The 20,620-nt window shown below is 52.7% G+C and overlaps 2 protein-coding genes across 2 annotated transcripts; one reads left to right on the forward strand and one right to left on the reverse strand.

Annotated features, from left to right (window-relative positions):
• Positions 1–3,253: 3,253 nt before the first annotated feature.
• On the forward strand, positions 3,254–5,031 carry LOC142422428 (neurophysin 2-like). Its single transcript, XM_075527814.1, has 3 exons — positions 3,254–3,373; positions 4,490–4,691; positions 4,871–5,031. Exons 1-3 carry the CDS (start codon positions 3,254–3,256, stop codon positions 5,029–5,031), a joined length of 483 nt encoding a protein of 160 aa, XP_075383929.1.
• A 5,846-nt stretch (positions 5,032–10,877) lies between these two features.
• Positions 10,878–12,588, reverse strand: LOC142422628 (vasopressin-neurophysin 2-copeptin-like). The gene is made up of 3 exons (XM_075527968.1): positions 12,472–12,588; positions 11,093–11,276; positions 10,878–10,930 (listed from the first exon to the last, which is right to left on the reverse strand). Exons 1-3 carry the CDS (start codon positions 12,586–12,588, stop codon positions 10,878–10,880), a joined length of 354 nt encoding a protein of 117 aa, XP_075384083.1.
• Positions 12,589–20,620: the final 8,032 nt, after the last annotated feature.

Raw genomic sequence — 20,620 nt, forward strand, 5'->3', positions numbered from 1 at the left:
CAGCGGGAAGGAGCCTGACTGCCATCCGTTCACCCTCAGGGGCCCTTGTCTCTACCTGGCAGGACAAGCCCGTGTCTGTCCCGTGCGGCCTGGAGTGAGGGCCATCGGTTGAATTCACTAGCTGGTAAAGAAAGTGCCCACATTTGAAAATGAGAAACACAGCAAATCCCAGCCCAGCAACATTCCATTTGCAGCCATTCTCCCTGCTTCTGGGAGCTCTGCCTCCTGCTCTGCCTCCTGCCCTCCCTGGGCCCCAGCATCTAGCTCATCTCTCCGCCTGCTGTTTCATCCCATATAAAAAATGTATTTAACCCTGGCTGGGTTGATGTCATTGCTGACTCCTGCTCACCCCCTGGAGAAACCCTATAGGGTTCTGAGGGGATAGAAGCCCAGTCTTTCTCGTGCGGCACATGGGCAGCTATTGTGCGTCAGGGCTGGCTTCTCTCCCCATACGTGTTCTTCACGCTGTGTGCTGAACGGATCATCAGAGAGGCTGGCATCAAGACTGGTAGACGGCTTACTAACAGCTTCTGATAAGCAGACAACACAGCCGTGCTTGCTGACAGTGAGGAGCCCGTGAAGCACTTGATGAGGAAGATCAAGGAGTGCGGCCTCCAGGAGAGATTCAGCAGACACTGGTTTATGACCTTGATCCCCAGAGCTTCAGTGAACTGCGTGGTACAGAATGGAGAGTATGGGCGGGGCTGGGCTGGGCTGGGGTGGGGGTCGAGTTGAAGAGTAAGGCTGACTTCTGCATAGAAAGGGTAGATGAAGCACAAACTAACAAACCCAAACCTAAGCCAATCACAAACCCCGGAAACACGTAAAGGTGTCCAGAGAAAGGCCAATGCAATGCACTAAATGACTGTGTCCTGAAGAGCAGGCCTGCAGCCAAACTTGTACAAGGAATTGAGCCAGGTTGGCATCATTGAATCAAGAAAAGGTGGGTATAGAGGGGGCACGCATGAGGGAAGGGTGGATAAATACAGGTGAAAGAGCGAAAAAAGAAAAAACCCACCCGTAAAATGACAAACTAGTGTAGCTCTGGAGCTGAGCATGGGAGAGGAGAAAATTTCCAAATGGAGGTGAGCAAAAGTGGTCGTGGAGAGGGAAGAGAAGTTGTCTGAGAGAAGTGTTGACTGTGTGTGAGATGTCGCCTGTGAGAGAAAGCCCCAGCCAGTGCAGGGTCCCAGAAGGTGCTGGGATAAGAAGGGCCTGTATTATATGCATGGAGATGAGGTTTGGGGTCTTCAACAGGGCCCCTGTATGGGAAGCAGGTCTTCCGGCAATGATCCTGGTAGGCATCACAGGTGGGACATGGGTGTACTAGCCTGTCCTAGAACCTGAGCCTTCCTATGACCTCTCCCCATCTCTGTGGGGTGGTAAGTCACATCTGACTTGCATGCAGTGTGAGGTATCAGACCAAGGTCACACCGCTGAACCAGGCTAGACCTCTTAGCCCTCTAGCTTCTACAACTCAGAATCTCAATAGGGAATAGCTTCCAGGCTCAGTTTCCCTTCCAGGCCAGTAGTAAAATAAAAAGATTCCTCCCGATTAAGAACCCAAGAAGCTACTCACTGAAGACATCACTTCAGCGATTAATAATAATCACTCCCCCAAAACAAACCCACAGCCATCGAGTCGCTTTTGATGCATGGTACGCTTGACTAGTTTCTGAGGCCATAAATCTTGATGGAAGAGGACAATGTCATCCTTCTTCTCAGCAGTGGCTGGTGGGTTTGAACCAGCAACTTTGGAGTTAGCAGCCCAGTGCCTAACCCATGGTACCACCAAGACTCCTTAAATAATAAGAGCATTTGGTCACAAGGCACTAGCCTTTAGCTATCATCAAGTTGATTCTAACTCACGGCGACCGCAGGTATTTCAAAAGAGAAATCCACATAAGACTTTCAGTACCTGAGATCTTTAGAAATAGATTACCAAAAAAAGAAAAAGAAATAGATTGCCAGGCATTTCTTCCAAGGCACCACTGAGTGGATTTGAACTGACCACATTTCTGTTAGTTTCGGGGCATTTAACTTTTTGTAAAACCCAGGGATTTCTAAAAATCTTATACTCCCAGTAATCTACTGCCACCAAGTCCATTCTGCTGGTAGCCACCCTGCAGAACTGAGTAGAACACTCTGGTCTCTGAGAGTGTCCATCTCGATAGGAGCAGGCAGCTCCATCTTTCCTTACTGGAGCGACCGGTGGGCTCCAAAAGGCAACGGTGCACATGCCAGACCACTGCCGCACCACCTACATCTCAGGGATGTGCTACTATTAAATCAATTTGCAGTGAGAGAGATGCTTTCCTAAGATGTCAATACATTACCGTATTCCTCACAACAGCCCTGTGAGGGGCTTACCACTATTTTCTCTACATTGGAGGGAATTGAGGCACAGAGAGGTTGAGTGACGTGCCAGGCATGACATTTCAAGCACCGGAAGTCAGGTTCACACCAGGCTACCACTCTGGTGTCCCCACAATAACCACTGTTGGCACTGCCTCTCAGATGGCCCTCACAGTCCCTGAGGGCACAGTCCTGAGAGGCCTGGTGTCAGGTCCTGAGGGGCAGGCTAGGGAGGGTCTAAGGGCACCCTCCTGGCACTGGGCCCCTCAGTGCATGGTCGGGGAGGAGCAGGCTTCTTCATCTCCAGAGCTTCCCTGCACAGCGTGGCTCCTTCAGAGACTAGACAGCAGCCCCCAGGGGCGGGTGGGTGTCCACCCGAGAGGCTTGGGGTGACTCTCCTGGTTCTATGATTCAGGGAGACACGTAGTGGCCCCACACCAGGGGAGGGAGCAGCGGCTCCTTCAGAGCTTCCAGCTGGGGTGGCCCTGAGTGCTGGGTACTGAACCAAAGACTCTCCTAAGCTGGGAGCTAGGGTGGGGTGGCAGGACGCATGCTTCAGCCTTAGCTGGGCATTCAGAAACCTTTCAAGGCATTTTAGGGGTGTCCTGACTGACCCTCTCCTGAGTCTGAAAAGCCATAGGCACACTTCAGTTTCGGTGACTCCACTGAGAGTGACAGCCTGGAGGCCCGCACACCGCCTCCCCTCAGCCTGGCACAGACAGGCCCACGTGCGTCCCCAGACGCCTGAATCACCGCTGATGGCTTGGGATTTGGAGGTCGGTCTGGGCTCCTGGGGAGCCGTGAGGGGGGGCTGGCTGCCTCTGAGGGGCCACCTGTGGATATAAATAGGCAGCTAGCCAAGGCAGCGCCGCAGAGCCCTGAGCAGCACCACGCCAGGATGTCCAACTGCGTGCTGTCCGCCTGCTTCCTCGGCCTGCTGGCCCTCACCTCTGCCTGCTATTTCACGAACTGCCCAAGGGGCGGCAAGAGAGCCATCATGGACATGGAGCTGAGACAGGTACAGTGTCCCCGGTCCTTTCTGAAGCTGCCCCAATGTGTGGTGCCCAGGGCAGGTAGTAAGCGGGCATCCTAGGTGCAGGCAGGCTCAGGGGAAGTGTTGGACAGGAGCAGGGAGGCTTGGCATGGCCGGACAGAGAAACCAGTAAGGTAGGTCAGGGGACCAGCCAGGTGGCGGGCTGGGAGGAGCTAAGCGGTTGCAGGTCTTGTGCCATCCAGAGAGGGGATGCAGGAAGCTGAGAGACACTTTTCTGTGTCTGGGAGAACCGAGCAGTCAGGCTCCTGGGACTGTGCCATGGGGGCCCTTCAGCAATGCTCGCTGGACTCATCCAGGCTCAGTCCTGAGCCCCAAATCAGGCTGTCCCTGAGCCACAGCTTTCTTGGCCAAAAGCCCGAGGCCCCACATGAGAGATGCTCTGGACCATCCTGAGTGGAGGTCCACTGGGCACACTGGCAGGAAGTTCTGCCAGACACCAGCCCACATCTCTCCTGCTGAACCTCCAGCCCCTGCTCCTGAAGTTCACCTTTGCCTGGGTCACAGGCGGCCCAATTGCAGCCTGTTCAGCACCCTGACATGGGCAGGTGGGCAGCCCCAACAGGTCACCCTCTCCTCTCTTGGCTCTCTTCAAAGCCCAGACACGGCCTAGGGCTCAGGTCTGCCACCTTCTCTGTTAGCCCACAGGAGGGTGAGCAGGGACAGGCAAGGGCCAATCAAGAGAAGAGACGGGAGCTGGGAGAAGGCAGGGTGTGTTCAGGAGGGTGAGCTGTGCAGACAGGGTAGGGACCTACCTGCAGAGAAAGGGCAGGGGGAGGAGCATCTGGTAAGAGGGAGGGTGGTGGGCAGGTGAAAGAGGGGTCTGACCGCTGAGGTTTCAGGGCTGCAGAGGAAATATCCCCCTGGAGTATCCCCATTGAGAGTGAGCTCAGGGAGGGCTGTCACGGAGCTGCCCCTCAGGCACCTGCTTGCGGAGCAGTGGGCGACATTCCCTGTGCGATTTTGAGGTTCCAGTGCCTCCCTGGGCACCCAGAAGCTTGGCCCCATAACTGCCCACGCCCTCCCCCCAGTACAGAGGGGCAGTGGGAGACTCTCTGCCCTGCTCACCCACTGTCCCCACAGTGCCTCCCCTGCGGCCCAGGCGGCAAGGGCCGCTGCTTCGGGCCCAGCATCTGCTGCGGGGACGAGCTGGGCTGCTTCATGGGCACGGTCGAGGCGCTGCGCTGCCAGGAGGAGAACTACCTGCTGTCGCCCTGCCAGTCTGGCCAGAAGCCCTGCGGGAACGGGGGTCGCTGTGCTGCCGCCAGCCTCTGCTGCAGCCCAGGTGAGTCCTCCAGGGCCAAGTCTGGGCCCCAGGGGCCCCTGGGCGGGGGAGCAGTTCTGGGTCTGAGTCCGAGCAGGGCAGATGGGGGTCGGGGGTGGGGGAGCCAGGCTTGGGCCGAGTCCCCCCCCCCCAGGGCCCCGGGCCCGACGGGGCGCGGTCTCAGGCAGTGCTCCCTGCAGAGGGCTGCATGGCCAAGCCTGAGTGCCTGGAAGCAGCGGGCAGTCGCCGTCAAGTCCGCGCCAGCAACCTGAACAACGAGACTCAGCTGGACTCGCTGCTGAGGCTGGTGCAGCTGGCGGCGGGACCCGAACCTGAGGAGCCCAAACCAGGGGTCTACTGAATGCTGAACGCCACCCTGCCTGCCTGCTACCATGCCCCACTAATAAACCGCTGTACATGCCCCGTGTCTGCTAGAGTCTGTTGGGGGTGTGGGGTGTGGGTGGGGAGGTAGGAGGTATGAGGGTGTGTGGCACACTAGTGGGGGGCTAACTACTACAGCCTAAGGAAAAGGCGTGTCCTGATGAGATCAGGATCCAGTAAAGGGCTCTCACCCTTGGGAGACCCTGCAACCCTGGTGGGGGCGGGGAGGGGAGGGTCAGAGGTGAAGGGGTGGGTTGGGGGACTCTGGCAGAGGAGTGGAAGCAAAGGCAGGGAGGGGCCTGGCTTCTAGTCATAAGACAGCAAGTGAGGAGCAGAGATGGCAGGGCCACTGGGGGTGGAGGGGGACAGAGAGAGGGCAAGAGACCAAAAGCCACCTGAGCTGGGCGCCCCAGAGGGAAGCAGGGGGAGGCAGCTGTTGGGCCCACACTGGGTCTGGGCTTCCTCCCTCTCCCAGCCCCCCCCCCCCCGCACCTGCCTCCATGGGCAGAGAGGGAGAGGCAGGGCTTAGAGATCACAGCAGGACAGAAGGAGAGACACCTTAGACTCTTAGGAGGAAGGACAGAGAGGAGGAAGGACAAGGCGAAGAGGGAAGGAGGGAAGGAAGGAGGACAAGAACCTGGAATGGCCTGGAGAAGCAGATGGTGACAGTTGTCCTTGACCAATGAGCCAGGGGGACCAGGAATTCCTGCCCGTGTACATCTAGGAGACTCAGACACGGGAAGCTTCTGGAGCCCCATCAGGTATCCAGATTCCCAGCCCACTGTCTGTTTACCACAAGGCTGTGCTGGGGAGTGTGAGGAGGGGGCAGAGAGATTGGGATCCCCCAGGAAGCACCGATGTCTGTCTGGGAGAAAGGAAAGTACCCACATGGGGCCCCTCAGCCAGGGTGGGAGGCAGAGCCCACTGTGGACACTTAGATGCAGATCTATCCACACACAACCACACCCACTCAGCCCGGACAGAGACAACACTGACAACATCCTCAGCAGGGACATTCCCAGTGACCCCTGAGCACAGGCAGGATACAGACCCCCAGAACACGGACCTAGCTCACACACACACACACACACACACACACACACACACACACACACACACTCGCTAGTGCCCAAATGGAACTTTCTGTCCTCTGACACACACAGCATCACAGCAAAGATAACCACTAACACTTGGTCCCCTCTGGGTCTCTGTGTCCTCTCTCTGCCTTTGTATCCTTCTTTGTCCCCTCATCCCACTACCCATAATCCCCATTGCCCCCACTGCCCTCTCTTTCTCCTGCCCCTTCTAGTTTCTGGCTTCTCCCCTTGTCCCTCTATGTCCCTCCCATGACCTTCATGCTCCCCTCCCCTCTGTTACCCCCCAACCTTCTCCCTCTCTGCCCCTCTCTTCTCTGCATCCTCCCCTTGGCATTTCCTGGAGCCACAAGAAGCTGTCGCTCCTCCAGGGTCCTCAGAAGCTGCAGAGACTTTGAGGAGCTGAAGCTGCAGCCCTGACCCCCACACTGGCCCTTTCCTCAGGCAGAGACTTGAGACTAGAACAGCTGAGTCTCAGTCAGTCCTGGCTGTCCTCCAGGACAAGCTGATGTCCGGCTCTGTGGGGCTGCCCTTTGCTCCTCTCCAGCCCATGGCAGTGCTCTTGGGTGGTCCCTCAGGTCACTGTAGGCTGGAACAAGACCAGCCCTGAGTGAAGGGAGTTGGAAAGAAGCCAAAGGCTTGATTACATTGGACCCCATGGCCAGGGCTGGTGTCAGCACTCAGGCTCAGTCACAGCATCAGCATGTGGTACCGGCCCCACCCTTCCCAGGACACACTTAAGAACCCCATTGCCCTCAGTGTCTTCTGCACAGTCAGGTGATCATGGTCCCGTCCCATCCTCAGTCTAGGATGGTCATGCCTGTCCACCACCCTGCTTTCCCCTCTGTGAGCCTTCCTCTCTTTCTCTCTTCCTGTCAGTCTCCCACCCCATGCCAGACATTGGACTGGGAATCTGGAGAACTGTTGGGGCCCCAAAGTTTTCTATGCCTTAGTCTCTTTGGACGTAAATGGGGACAGGGTTGTTTATCATTTTTGTGATTATTAGTAGATCTACTAGAAGAATTCTCATGCAGCTTTTCATATGAACATTAGGTATATATTTTATTTGATAAAATATCTATGAATGTGATTGCTGGGTCAAATGTGTACTAATTTCATGTCATCTTGAAAATACATACAAATTTCTGTTTCTGTGGGGTTGCTGGTGCCCACGCGTCCCCCCTCACCATGACCATCTGGACCACACAGAGAAATCCAGTCTGCTCCTGCGTAACCTCCTCCCCACTGTCCTTGCTGCATGGTTGCAGCTCATCCCATTGAGAAGCTGCCTCTTTTTCACCGAGTCCACCTTGGCCCAGCATCCTCCTCCAGGGACTCCTTCCCCCTGATGACATGTCCAATGTCCATGAGATGAAGGCTTGCCGTCTAAGGAGCATTCTAACTAGACTTCTTCCAAATGATTTTGCTCGTTCTTGCAGCACATGGTCTAGTAAAGATTCCTTGTCTGCACCCATGCACCCACCCTTCTTTGCTCATCCTTACTTAGTGTCAAGCCTTGGCCTGTATCTGAGGTAGCGAAAACACCAGGGCTTGGGTCAGGCAGGTCTTCGTTCCCAAGTTGATGAGAAACTACCGGTCAGTTTCCCAGTGGCTGAAAGGTTTTGAAGCATCTCCATCATACATGGGCATCCCATTTGCCCTGTATTCTCTTCTGCGTGTGGCAGTGTCAGCTTTTTACAAAGCCGTTCTAATAGAAACAAGCAGAGAGGTCTTTAATAATTTCCATTCCCTTAATGATAAATGATGTCAATATCTTTTTATGTACTTATCTGTCATCCACGTACTTAATAAAGTATCTGTTTATGTGTTAGTCTGGGTACTTCAGAGAAACATATCCACAGAAACTCATGCATAAGAGAGGTTTTATGAAGGTTACATGCACATCAAGAAAACATCCCAACCCAGTGCTGCCCAAGCCCACAAGTCCAACATTAACCCATATGTCCGACACCAATTCACAAAGTCCTCCTCCATCTCACAAAACAGACACAATGATGGCAACTGTAAGAGAAAAGCCAAGTCAGCGAACGTGTAAGCATCTCAGTGCTGGCAGAGGTCTCTACATGGCTGTTCCAGTACCCAGGGCTGCACCGGGGTAGGTCCATGTGTCTTCTCCTCAGGGATGTCTTGAAGGAAGTGAGCCTTGCCAGCTAAAGCAGGAAACTGGCTAAGGCAGCTGCACCTGGTCCGACCATCACAAAGCAAGAGCAAGCTCAAAAGGCGAGGCTCACGGGCCATTTATGCCTCCGCCCTTCAACTAACCCCACATGTGTTTATCAGCCAGGTTGGCACAATAAACTAACTAACTCAGTGTAAATCTTTTTTCCATTTTAAACTTGAGTTGTTTTGTTTTGAGTTTTGAGAGTCCTTCATCAAATGTGATTTGTAAATCTTTTCTCCCAGCCCTGCCTTGCCTTTTCATTCCATTTAGAATTTCTCTTGAAGAGTAGAATATCTTAATTTTGATGAATTCCTATATTATGGGGTTTTTTTGCCTTTATGTCTGTTGCTTTTCATGTCAGAACTAAGAAATCTTTGAACAACTGAAAGTCACAAAAAATTTTCTACTTTTTAAATTTTTTAATTTGTTTTTTAAAAAATTTCTTCTTTTAAGTTTATGATCCATTTTGAAATCTGCAATTCAATTTGTACTCTCAGTTCTTTAAAAAATTGTTTTGTTGGTCACACCTGGTTTGTAATTAAGAATAGAGAATGATTTATTTTGTATCTTTATATCTAGTTGTTCCAACACTATTTGTTAAAATAAACCCCCTTTTGTCATTCAATTGTCTCTGTAACTTTGTCAGAGACAATTTGGCCTTACCTGGATGGATGGGTATATTTCTGGACTCTACTCTGTCCCATCGATCTATAGCGCTCATCTCTCTGTAAGACCACACTGCCTTGGGTAGTTTTATACTAAGTCTGGAAATCAAGTAGTGAGAGCCCTTTAATGTCATTTTTTCTTGATATAACTTTTACTCTTCTAATTTCTTTGCCATTCCACATAGTTTTTTTAAACCAATGTAATGATTATTAACAAAAATTAAAATTTGTTTGAGATTTTTATTGGACTTGTGTTAAATTTATCAATCAATTTGGAGATAATTGACTGCCGGGGTGAGGGAGCCCCAACACTCAAAAGGGGCCTCCATAGTGAATTTGTGATTGTGGAAAAGATTAATGACAGCGGGGCACAGGGGCCCCCCATCCCATGTCAGGACTGAGTCAATGTATTTTCCAATGGGGATATCTAATGGAGTTTACAGATCTTTCATAAGGCATGCACATTGCACAACTAACATATAGTCAATGGGTAATATCATAAGCGAGTAAGTAACATAATAAACAATGACGTGGGTCATAGTCGTGACCTAGTGCTAGTTCACCTCAAACACCTCTGAACCCTGCCCAGGGTTAGCGATCTCTGATCAGTATCAGCAAGAGAAGTCAACACAGAGTTTGCTACATTTTGCAGGGTGTTGGCTGTAGAACCTGATTTGTTTTATCTACAGTAAACCTTTAGGCATCGTGAAGTAGCCAGACACAGAAATGATTTGTTATATATGGTAGCTCCTTTATGACAGTTCTTTTATGGAGGGTTATTGGAGGGACTGTGTTCAGTCATGAGAAGAATGTATATGAAGACGTATTTATATCTCATACCTGGGAGGGTTTTCCCCCACCCTAGTCAGCTTTCCAGACCCGCATTGATGAGTATGGATGATTTAGCTGCGTGAAACTCTCATCCCATCCCTCAGTTCACCACAGTTGACATTTCCTGAAACCAAACTCAATCCTTTCAGAATAAATAATTACGAAAAAAAATCTCCCCCTTTCCAATCTCTTCATTCTGAATATAAGCAGAACATGTGTGCATGCTGTCCATTTGAATATCACAATTAGACCAATGAGCTCTGGGCACCCCAAACAATCAGAACCAAGTGTGCTTCCAGATTCAAATATTTTAAATACACCCCAATTAAATGAAAATCAAGATGCTAAACATTCATTCAATCCTTCACACATAAATAGTTTCAACCAACCAACCAACCAACCAACCAACCAACCAACCAACCAACCAACCAACCAAGCATCGACAATGTGTCCAAAGCAATACGACCCTAGATCCGGTTGCACCAGCCTTCCAGAAGGCCCCAGTTTGGGTGGCTTTTGGTTTCTTGCCCTCTCTCACACCTCTCTCCGTTCCCCCACCCCCACCACCTGGCTCTGCCATCTCTGATTGTCATTTGCTTTCTTATGACCCAAAGTCAACCCCATCACTGCCTTTGCTTCCACTCCTAAGCCAGAGAATCCCCCAATGCACTTCTTCCCCAGACTCACGCTGGCCCTCAGACCCTCCCCTTCCCACCCCCAGAGCCCCAGCTTCCTCAGAGGGGGAACTCTGCACCTGGGCCAGGTGGCTCCAGGAAGGGGCTCTTGCCTGGGCTGGATTGGCCAGGCTTCAGGTCAGGCAGTGGCTTCTGCATGTCACTCATCCCCTTATCCACCCGGCAGAGACAGATGGGACCACAGGCAGAAACAGTTTTAAAAGGTTTACTGGTTGGGTGCGGTGGGCGGCGCAGGGCAGTGGGGTGCCCGCTGGGGTGCAGTAGACCTATATGAGCTCCTCAGGTCCCCACGGGCAGCTACACCAGCTAGGGCAGTGAGGTCTAGGCCGCCTCAAGTAGCTCAGGTCGCTGGAGCAGGCTCAGCGCTTTCTGTCCTTGGCCTTGAGGCACTTGTAGTCGGACACACAGCTCTCTGCGGGAGGACTGGGTGAGCCACTGGCCTGCAGGGCCTAGAGCCCTCAAGTGCCCCACTAAGACTCCCCACCCGGGACCCAGGACCACCCGGGAACCAGGACGCCCCTGTCCATGCCAGAGGGTCTCCCCCAGGCCTTGGCTACCCTTGGCACCAACTCACTAGTGTTGCAGCAGAGGCCAGTGGCAGCGCAGCGACCCCCGTTCCCGCAGGGCTTCTGGCCAGACTGGCAGGGTGACCGCAGGTAGTTCTCCTCCTGGCAGCGCACAAAGCTGCCCAGGTCATACCCGCAGCAGATGTTGGGCCCAAAGCAGCGCCCCTTGTCCCCAGGGCCACAGAGCAGGCACTGCAGGGGCAAGTAGGGGGTGGGGAACAGAGAGGCAGTGGATGAGGAGGGCCCAGGCTCCTTGAGCCCTGACTTAGTAGGGGTGAGTGTGTGCACAGACTATGAGGGGCAGAGATTCGCAGTCCCCCAGGCTCTGTTTCAGTCTCAAATTGGGTCCTGGGATGGGAGTGAAATGTCCCCTACCCCAGTCACCTGTTCAGAAGCAGGTAACTGAGGGGCAGCTCTGTGACAGACCTCCCCAGACTCACTCTTAATCAGAGGGGGGGTTGCCCAGGGGTCACCATAGGGGGACATTTCCCTCTGCAGCTCTGATCCATTAGTGGTGGGACCTCTCTCAGCCCACTATCCTCTTACCAGACGCTCCTCCCCCTGCCCTGTCTCTGCAGGTCGGTCCCTACCCTGTCTGCACAGCTCACCCTCCTGAACACACCCTGCCTTCTCCCAGTTCCCGTCTCTTCTCTTGATTGGCCCTTACCTGTCCCTGCTCACCCTCCTGTGGGCTAACAAAGAGGGTGGCAGACCTGAGCCCTAGGCAGGGCCTGGACTTTCAAGAGAGCCAAGCAGAGGAGAGGGTGACCTGTTGGGGCTGCCCACCTGCCCACGTCAGGGTGTTGAACAGGCTGCAATTTGGCTGCCTGTGGCCCAGGCAAAGGTGAACTTCAGGAGCAGGGGCTGGAGGTGCAGCAGGAGAGAAGTGGGCTGGTGTCTGGCAGAACTTCCTGCCAGTATGCTCCAGTGGCCCTCCACTCCGGAGTGTCCAGAGCAGCTTTCCTGTGGGTTGCTGGGGGGCCTGTGGCTAGCAGAGTCTGGCACTCCTGGGCAGCCTGAATTGGGGGTCAGGACTGAGCCTGGAGGCCTCCAGTGAGCCTCACTGAGGGTCCCCCATGGCACAGAGGAGCCTGGCCACTCAGTTCTCCCTGACCGGGGCCCAAACCCTCTCACCTTGAAACTGTCTCTCAGCTTCCTGCATTCCCTCGCTGGATGGCACAGGACCTGGAACCCCTTAGCTCCTCCCAGCCTGCCAGCAGGCCGGACCCCTGACCCACCCTATTGGTTTCTCTGCCAAGCCATGCCAAGTCTCCCCCTCCTTCCCAGCATTTCCCCTAAAGCCTGCTGCTCCCAGGACACCCGGGGTGGTGCCAGCATGGGGCACCACACACTGGAGCAGCCTCAGGAAGGTCCTCGTGGACTGCACCTGTCTCAGGTCCTTGTCCACAGTGGACCTCTTGTCTTTTACGCAGTTCGTGAAATAGCACGCTGAGGTGAGGGCCAGCAGGCCCAGGAAGCAAGCAAGGAGCGTGACTTTGAACATCCTGATTCGGTGCTGCTCAGCCAGCTCTACTGGGGTGCCTTGGCTACCTGCTTATTTATGTGCACAGATGCTCCCACAGAGGCAGCCAATACCCCGCCCCCGCTGCCTTGTGCTTCCCCAGAGACCAAGACTGCCAGCTCCCAAGTCATCAGCAGTGATTCAGAAGTCTGGGGACTCACGTGTGCACTATCTCTCCCAGTCAGGGACAGGGAGAGGAGAGACACCCAGGGGTTCAAAGTAGAGGGAAATCCTTTTACCACCATGCTCCCCAGTTTGTGGACATCAGGGCCTGGGACCTCTTGGGCCTGGCCTGGGGGCCCTGGAGCCAGGGTTGGGGGATGCAGCCTCAGGAGCAGTTTTTGATTCAAGACTCAACACCCAGGGCCATCCCAGCTGGGAGCTCTGAAGGAGCTTCTGCTCCCTCCCCTGGAGTGGGGCCACCATGTGTCTCTCTGAGCCTTGGACCCAGGAGAGTCACCCCAAGCCTCTCTAGCTGGACTCCCACCCGCCCCTGGGGGCTGCTGTCTGTCTCTGAAGGAGCCACGCTGTGCAGGGAACCTCCAGAGATGAAGAAGGCTGCTCCTCCCCGACTGTGCACTGAGGGGCCCAGTGCCAGGAGGGCGCCCTTAAACCCTCCCTACCCTGCCCCTCTCAGGACCTGACACCAGGCCTCTCAGGACTGTGCCCTCAGGGACTGTGAGGGCCATCTGAGAGGCAGTGCCGACAGTGGTTCTTGAAAGCCACCAGAGTCTGGCGACCTGGGTGTGTGTCTGACTTCTGGGGCTACCAAGAAGGGAGGGAGCTAATCCTAGGTTCCAGCCTCAGATCTGCACCGAGTTGCTGTGTGATTTGGGGCAAATCAGACTCGTTCTCAGGACTGTCACCAATCCACCGCATCTCACTGAGTCCTAAAGCAGTCAGATGAAATTTCCACAATCTTTAAATAACAAGAGATTACATGCTTCCAGATGAGAATCCAAATTACAGAATGTTCTTTACTCGCAGACCTTTTTCATCTTTCTTTCCCTCTTTCTTTTCTGAGAACAGATAACAGTTCGCTAATCTTAGCAGATCATCTCTTCCTCCATCCTCCCCGGAGCTCACGTACCCGCACGTGCACACACACGCACATGCACACACGCACGCACACACGCACACACGCATGCATGCACACGCACGCAGGCACACACACGCACGCAGGCATGCATGCAAGCACACACACATAGACACTTTGGATTTTCTCTTCCTGTTCTCAGGATCACCCCAGTGCCTGCTGGGTAAAACCTCTGCTCTTGTCACGAAGCTGGCTGGCTTCCTGTCACACAGAAACTTGCTCCTTCTCACCTCCCTCAGCCGAGGTCACTGCGCAGTGCACACACACACTCCGTGCACTCTGAAGAGGGAGCAAGAGCCAGCAAAAGGTGTGGCAAGCCAAGAAATGTCGACCGAATTCAGTCAAAGAAAGTATTCTGACCAGGAGTCAACCACCACGACCCCGCAGAGATGGGTAGGAAATGAATCTACAATGGTGATAAATTAACAAATAAAACCAAAACTCGTATGTTTATGAAGAACTACCGTATATACTCATGTACAAGCCGAGGTTCGGCTTATACACAGGTCAGTGGTACTCCAGCGAGGTGTAACATCTCGCAGGTGACTGCCATTCCTCAGCTGTTCATTCAAAGCCCCGCTGACACTGCAGGGCTTTGAGTGTTTGCTTACTCACATCTAACCAATCAGAGCCGTCCTATGACGTGGACGGCTCCAATTCACAGAAGCACCTGTAGTGATTCACTTAAGCAGGCAGCTGAACTGGTAAGGATGTGCCTGTGGCTGCGCTCCTTCTCTCCCCTCTGGTCTCTGTGTTATTTCACAGCCTGCATTTCCCACCCTAGGCTTATACTCAAGTCAATCAGTTTTTCTGGTTTCCCAGGTCATAATTAGATACCCCCGCTTATACGCTGGTCGGCTTATATTCGAGTATATATGGTACTTCATATCCACATCTAATGCCAAAATTCCTTTCAGATGAATGAAGAGTTCAATAGAATGAACTCCAATAGGGGGCTCTTGATTTAAAGTCAGGTCTCTGTGAAATTGATTTGGTGATAGAGGGAAAGAAAGCAAGCAAAGGCAGAAAACGGTTTCAAAGGTTTATTTCGGAGCTCCTGGGCGAGGATCAGGGGTCCCTAACTGGGGGCCAGAGAAGTCGCGCGCAACCAGGAAGGGAGGTGGAGAGTTTTATAGCCCGGGACTGGGGGCAGGGAGTAGCTGGGGAGTTTTCCACTGTAACTTTGTTGTCTGCAGGTCCAGAGCTAAGCAACAGTGTTATCTGTAACCGCTAGTCTTCTGCACCTGGACCTGAAGGCCACTGAAGGGGAGGGGTGGGGGGACCCTGGCCGCTCTTAGCACCCTTCAAGTGTTTTGACCAGTGCTGGGTATCTCTTTGCCCACCTGCCCTGCTAACTCCTAATTCTGCCTGACCATCTCTGGAGAAGGTTACATCGCTTAAAGAATCATAAAGGAAAACACTTCACACAATTTCTTGTTTGTACAGTTTCTTGACTTTGTGTATATGTGCTGCTAAGACCCAGTGCAAAAAGCAATGTTAACCAGGACAATATTTGTGACAAAAAATTCCTCTCTAGATCAAAAGCTTGTGAAACACTACCAGAGATGCAAGTCAAACCACGCTGAGATTCCATTCTTTTCCATGAGGATGGCTCAGCTTTCAAAAGCAGAGACCTTGGTGAGGATGTGGGGCTTCGGAAACCTTGCCCAGTGCTGGTGGGGAGGCACACTGGGACAATCATTTTGGAAAAGCTTATGGAAGTTCCTCAAATACCTCCACTGAGAATTACCACAGGACCCGGCAATTCCGTCCTGGGTATGTGTCCAAAGGTCCTGGAGTGGAGACGCAGAGACCTGTACAGCAGTGCTCAGTGCAGCCCCAGTCACAACACAGTTGCCAAAAGGGTGGAACCAGTGGATCTGCAGTAAATGGCTAAATAAAATGTGGTTCATCTGCTTGTGCCTATAATGGAATACTACTCAGCCAGTAAGAACGAAGTCTTCATACGTGCTACCTTATGGGTGGAGCGTGAAGACATTATGCAGATCCCAAAAGTCGATCATAAAAGGACAGATATTGCATGATTTGCTTACATAACATGACAAAAGGCAAATGTATGGGCCCAAAGTTTATGCAGGGTTACAAGGGGCAGGAGGGAGAGGGGTAAGAGGGGTCTGCTGCTTGTGGAGAACTGAGGCTTGGCTCATGGTCACGGAAGCACCATGTTGATTAAAGGTAAGGTTGAGAACTGACTATTCTAAGTGTTGCCAACTAGTTGGATGCCTACAGAAGGTTGAATTGAAAAAAAAAGAGTAGCTTCCGAGGCTGCTTATGTACAACCAAACACCGCCTGGGATTGGCTCATCGCCTGGATGGTTAGGGTCTTGATTTCCGGGGACATCTCAGTTAACTAGCCTTGATCAGGGCTCCCGCTCTGCCTGCAGCTCATTGCTTAGAGCCTGGGCTTGCAAGCTGCCATCCAGGGCACAGTCGGTGTCTGTGCACCGGCAGCAGCAGGGGAAGACAGCCCAGAGTAGGAAGAAGGCATGGGATCTGTGGCTGATCCCTGCACGCCCAGGCTCCTTGCCGGGAGACCAGAACTGCATGGTGACCGGCTGCCGCTAGGAACCTTTTGATTCCCGACTCAGGCGCAGAATCCTGCTCAATAGGTGGAAAATGCACAAAGAACTTGAAACTCTCACGGACTCCACCCAGACTTTCTGGAGCCCTGGAGGTTGGGTGAACTCCCTGAAGTGGTGGTTCTTAAGACCAAGCAATCTTGTATCTTTGTGAAGTATGTCTGCCCTGAGCACTGCTTGTGCTCTTTGAAGATGCAGATCAACAGCAAACAGCAGGCCAGAGATGAGATCAAAGCTGGGCCCAGCGAGGGCAGGGAGCTCACAGAAGGAAGGGGAGAGGGTTATCTGCGTCACTACGTGGTACAGGTAGAAACAGGTGCGTTGGTGTGTTCTGCTGTGTCTTCTCATTTTCAAAGCTTGTGCAGGTTTTTAAAAGCTGGTGAATTCACGGATTGTCCCCAAGCTCCAGGCCCCCAATGATGCAGACCTGTCCCACTTGCTAGATACAAAGACACACCCACCCACCCACCCCCACACAAGAAGGTGACCAGTGGTCCTCATCCTTCAGTAGGGCTGGGGAAGAGTCAGCCTCCTCCCTGCCCCCTCCCCAAGGAGCAGATGAAGGGAGTGGCAGTACTTGTGGGCTGGAGGGCAGCTAAAGGGAAGACAGATGGGGAGCTTGTTGACCTTGGGGACCTGCGTGTCGGGGGCAGGTGTCGGGGCAGGGGTCAAGCCAAATTGAGAGGAGTGGTACTCCATGCTCCTAGGTGTGGACCGGCTGGTAAGGATGGGGGCGGCCCTGGGCCATGTGGGCCTGCAGACTGTGGAGAGCCCCATCTTTGGGTCCTGAAGCCTGTGGCCAGTGCTCTCCACATGGACGTCTGGAGAGCACACCTGACCCAGGCTAGAGGGTGTGACCATCACACACAAGACCCCTCTTCACCCTGGAAAACCCCAGGCGCCCAAAGCTTGTCCCCAGGACAGCGTGCATGGGGAAGGCAGTGCCCTGAAGGGCCAGCTGGCTACAGGGGACAGGGAGGGGTGGGGGGGAGGGGCAGAAGCTGGAAAACAGGTCACCCGCAGGGGTGTGCTGCCTAGGCCTCGGAAAGATCATTTTTGGTGGAAGCGAAAAAGAGGCAGTCCTTTTAACCAGATGGATTGGCAGCGGTGGTGGCGGGACTTCCACCTGAGACCCACCATGAGGACGGCACCGGCCCTGTCGGTGTTTCATTCTGTTGTAGAGCACCAAACAACAACAGCTGTGTGGGGCCCAGGATGGCGCCAACTGTGTGCGTTCAGCCCCTCACTAAAGATGGTCAGTTCAAACCCACCCAGGAGCACTGCAGGAGAATGCCTGGGAGCTCTGCGCCCCTAAACATGACAAGGAGACCCTCGGGAGCAGCTTTACTCTGTACCACCCGTGTCAGCTGGGGGGCCGGGGAGCGGGGAGGGTCTGGAGACCACACGGGGTGATTCTCTCAGGGGGTGACATCCAAACAATTATCTGTGACATGACTGTACATGAGACACCGATTATCGTTTATGAAAACATCCCAGCCATTAGTTAGGTAAGGCGCCCGGCGCGTAGTGCCGACTCCTTGACCTGCTCACGACAGGTCAGCAGTTCCAAACCACCAGCCGTTCAACAGGAGGAAGACTGGGCCTTCTCTGCCAGTAAAGAGTTACAGTCTTGGAAACCAATGAGACAGTTCTACCCTATCCTGTAGTCACTGTGAATCAGCATCGACTCAATGGGAGTGGGAACTTCAGGACGGGGGCTGCAGCCCACGGAGAACTAGCAACTCCAGACCCGTGTAGCTTGTTAGCATCCAGAGATAAGCTGCCCTCACGCATGTGCACGCGCACACGCGCACACACACACAGTTTTATTACAGCATAGTCACTTCAAAAGAAATGAAGCGGGGCCCTCTTTTGAGTTGAGAAGGACACCTTAAGCACAGATACCATTAAAATGATGACAACAAATGAACAAATGTGCTTGACACAATGGATGGATTGTGATAAGAGTTGTACAAGCCCCCAATAAAATGATTAACAAAAAAGATTCCCTTCGCTCTGGGAGCAACGCTGGTCCCCTTCAAGAGGTGAGAAGGGACCTTTCTACTTACATGACATGTTCAAATGGGAGGGGCTTGTTGCTCTGCAGATGGTCACGGGTCTTTCTCATGAATTCTGCGGTCACTTCTTGGGGCTCGTGAATCATTGCGTTCCATTGTATCTGGGCTGTGGCTCTGGATCGGCAAGCCTCAGAAGGTGTCAGGATTTTCTCCGAGTGCTAACCTGCATCAAGATTTGTCAGAATGTTTTAGGATGATCTTCCATCACAGTCGAGAGTCAGGATTCACTGGGGCCTGGTCTCAAGATCGGGGAATCTACCAAGTCAGTTCTCAAGAGTCCTTTGTTCACAGCAGGCAGGTCAGAAGCCCCTGTTCTCCACCCCCTCCCGTCCTTCTTCCCTCAAGAGAGCAGGATATGGAATTATTTCGGGGAAAGGGGAAGACTAATCTGGCAACTTCACACTGATAGGGGGCACTGCTCCCCTATGAGACCACTCTCTTCCTGACCCTATTCTTTATCCCATTGCCTGCTGGGGGATGAGCCATTAAACAGCAGCCTGGTCTCCTTCAAGGAGGGTGGCTGCAGCCTGATTGATGCTGCATAAAGGAATTGACTGATATCCACCCATTATCATCTTTATGTGGACCTGCTGAAGACAGAAACTATACTAGAGTGTTAAATAGGAACTAGCCAAACAATAGTAGGAGGATTATCAAAAGCAAGGGTCCTCAAGGGGTAAGAGCCAGCTCAGGTAATGAAACGAAATTGTCTGGATTCTCAGCTTATTTCCACCAAGCTAGAGAGTAGAGACAGATCGATTACAAATGCTTTGCTCAGATGCCATTTGTGTTAGGCAGGGTTCTGTAGAGAAACAAAACCAGGACTCTGAAGACTAGATATAGATATATAGACATATATGTAGACAGGTTTATATAGTGCAAAAGAATAGAACAGCTAATCCATCCGCACAGCAGTACAGAGGGCTCAGTTCAACTCACCCTTGTGGAACAGTTAATATACTGAGCAGGCCCTTCAACTCACAAGCACTGTGAGTCTGTCTGTCCCAAGCAAGGCCAGCAGGCGGGGCAGGTTGAGGGGTAGCAGAGGCCAGCAGCGCAGGAGCGTAGAGAAGGAAGCTTGGGCAGACGGATTCTCGGGAAGTACAATGAAGCAGGCCTCAATGGAACCTCGCAGTCCAGGGATGCTCGCTCGGCCCACAATCGTGCAGCACAGAGTGGAGGCAAAGGACGGGCTCAGGCAGCAGGGCACTGGCCCCAGCACCAGAGAGAAAGAGGGAAGGGGCCAGCCTTGCAAGGCCGTTTATCTCATCGCCCTCCAATCAAGCTGCGGCCTGATTAAACTCCCCCCATCTGTTCCTATGGAAGCCTAGTTGGCACAATAAAGCCAACGATCACAACAGTGATCTGAGAAACGAGCAGGGAGATATTAATAAGCCACTAGCAGTTCATCTCAAGCTGCACATGTAGCAGAGAGAAGAGGTGAAAATGATGTGGGGTCACCTTTGGTGCAGGAAGGGGCAGAGTTGCGTTGGCCCTGAAGTTCTTGAAAGTCACCTTGCTTATTCCTTCTGCTAATTGCACTCGCCTTAAGTCACATGTCATTTCTAAGGTCCAGGTGGGTTGGCTTCACTCTGAGAGAACAATTTCAAGGCTTTTTATGCGTCTACAGAAACGATATGGCTAGTTTACGGTCCTCCAGTCCCCTTGGTCAATCTCAAGGGACGACAGCTTCTAGTAGTGAGAGAGGATCAATTTTTACAAACTTTCCTACTTCTTAAACTATAATCCTCTTATTGTTTTAACCCACGGGAGATTAAATCAACACCACTTAATAATAAGCCTTTATTAAATAGCGAGGCCGAGAAGAGGCTTGAACCTGGAATGCTCTCTCAATAAAGAATAAAGCAGTGGTTCTCAACCTGTGGGCCGCGATCCCTTTGGGGGCCAAATGACCCTTTCACAGGGATCGCCCAATTCATAACAGTAGCAAAATTACAATTGTGAAGTAGAAATGAAAATAATTTTATGGTTGGGGGGGTCCCCACACATGAGGAACTGTATGAAAGGGTCTCGATCTTAGAAAGGCTGAGAGCTAATGGAATAAAGGATATTTATAGTTAATGGAAAAAAGCTGGCTTCAGGGGCGAACATGCAAGCAGTTGCCTTCGGTGCTTATCAGCCAGGTAGGAACCGGGAGGGGCTAGGAGTACCAGCTGCAGGTAGTAGTGCATCAAGGCCTGGCAGGAGAGATGGCATTTCTTGCTAATTGGGCAAGCAGG

This window comes from Tenrec ecaudatus, chromosome 12 (assembly GCF_050624435.1).
Source record: "Tenrec ecaudatus isolate mTenEca1 chromosome 12, mTenEca1.hap1, whole genome shotgun sequence".
Taxonomy (NCBI): Eukaryota; Metazoa; Chordata; class Mammalia; order Afrosoricida; family Tenrecidae; genus Tenrec; species Tenrec ecaudatus.

Excerpts from the sequence above, each read along its gene's own strand:
- LOC142422428 (XM_075527814.1), top strand. The coding sequence starts at position 3,254 with ATGTCCAACTGCGTGCTGTCCGCCTGCTTCCTCGGCCTGCTGGCCCTC. Across the intron at positions 3,374-4,489 it reads TGGACATGGAGCTGAGACAG|TGCCTCCCCTGCGGCCCAGG; the intron begins GTACAGTGTCCC and ends CTGTCCCCACAG. Across the intron at positions 4,692-4,870 it reads CAGCCTCTGCTGCAGCCCAG|AGGGCTGCATGGCCAAGCCT; the intron begins GTGAGTCCTCCA and ends TGCTCCCTGCAG.
- LOC142422628 (XM_075527968.1), bottom strand. The coding sequence starts at position 12,588 with ATGTTCAAAGTCACGCTCCTTGCTTGCTTCCTGGGCCTGCTGGCCCTC. Across the intron at positions 11,277-12,471 it reads TGGACAAGGACCTGAGACAG|TGCCTGCTCTGTGGCCCTGG; the intron begins GTGCAGTCCACG and ends TTGCCCCTGCAG. Across the intron at positions 10,931-11,092 it reads TGGCCTCTGCTGCAACACTA|AGAGCTGTGTGTCCGACTAC; the intron begins GTGAGTTGGTGC and ends GTCCTCCCGCAG.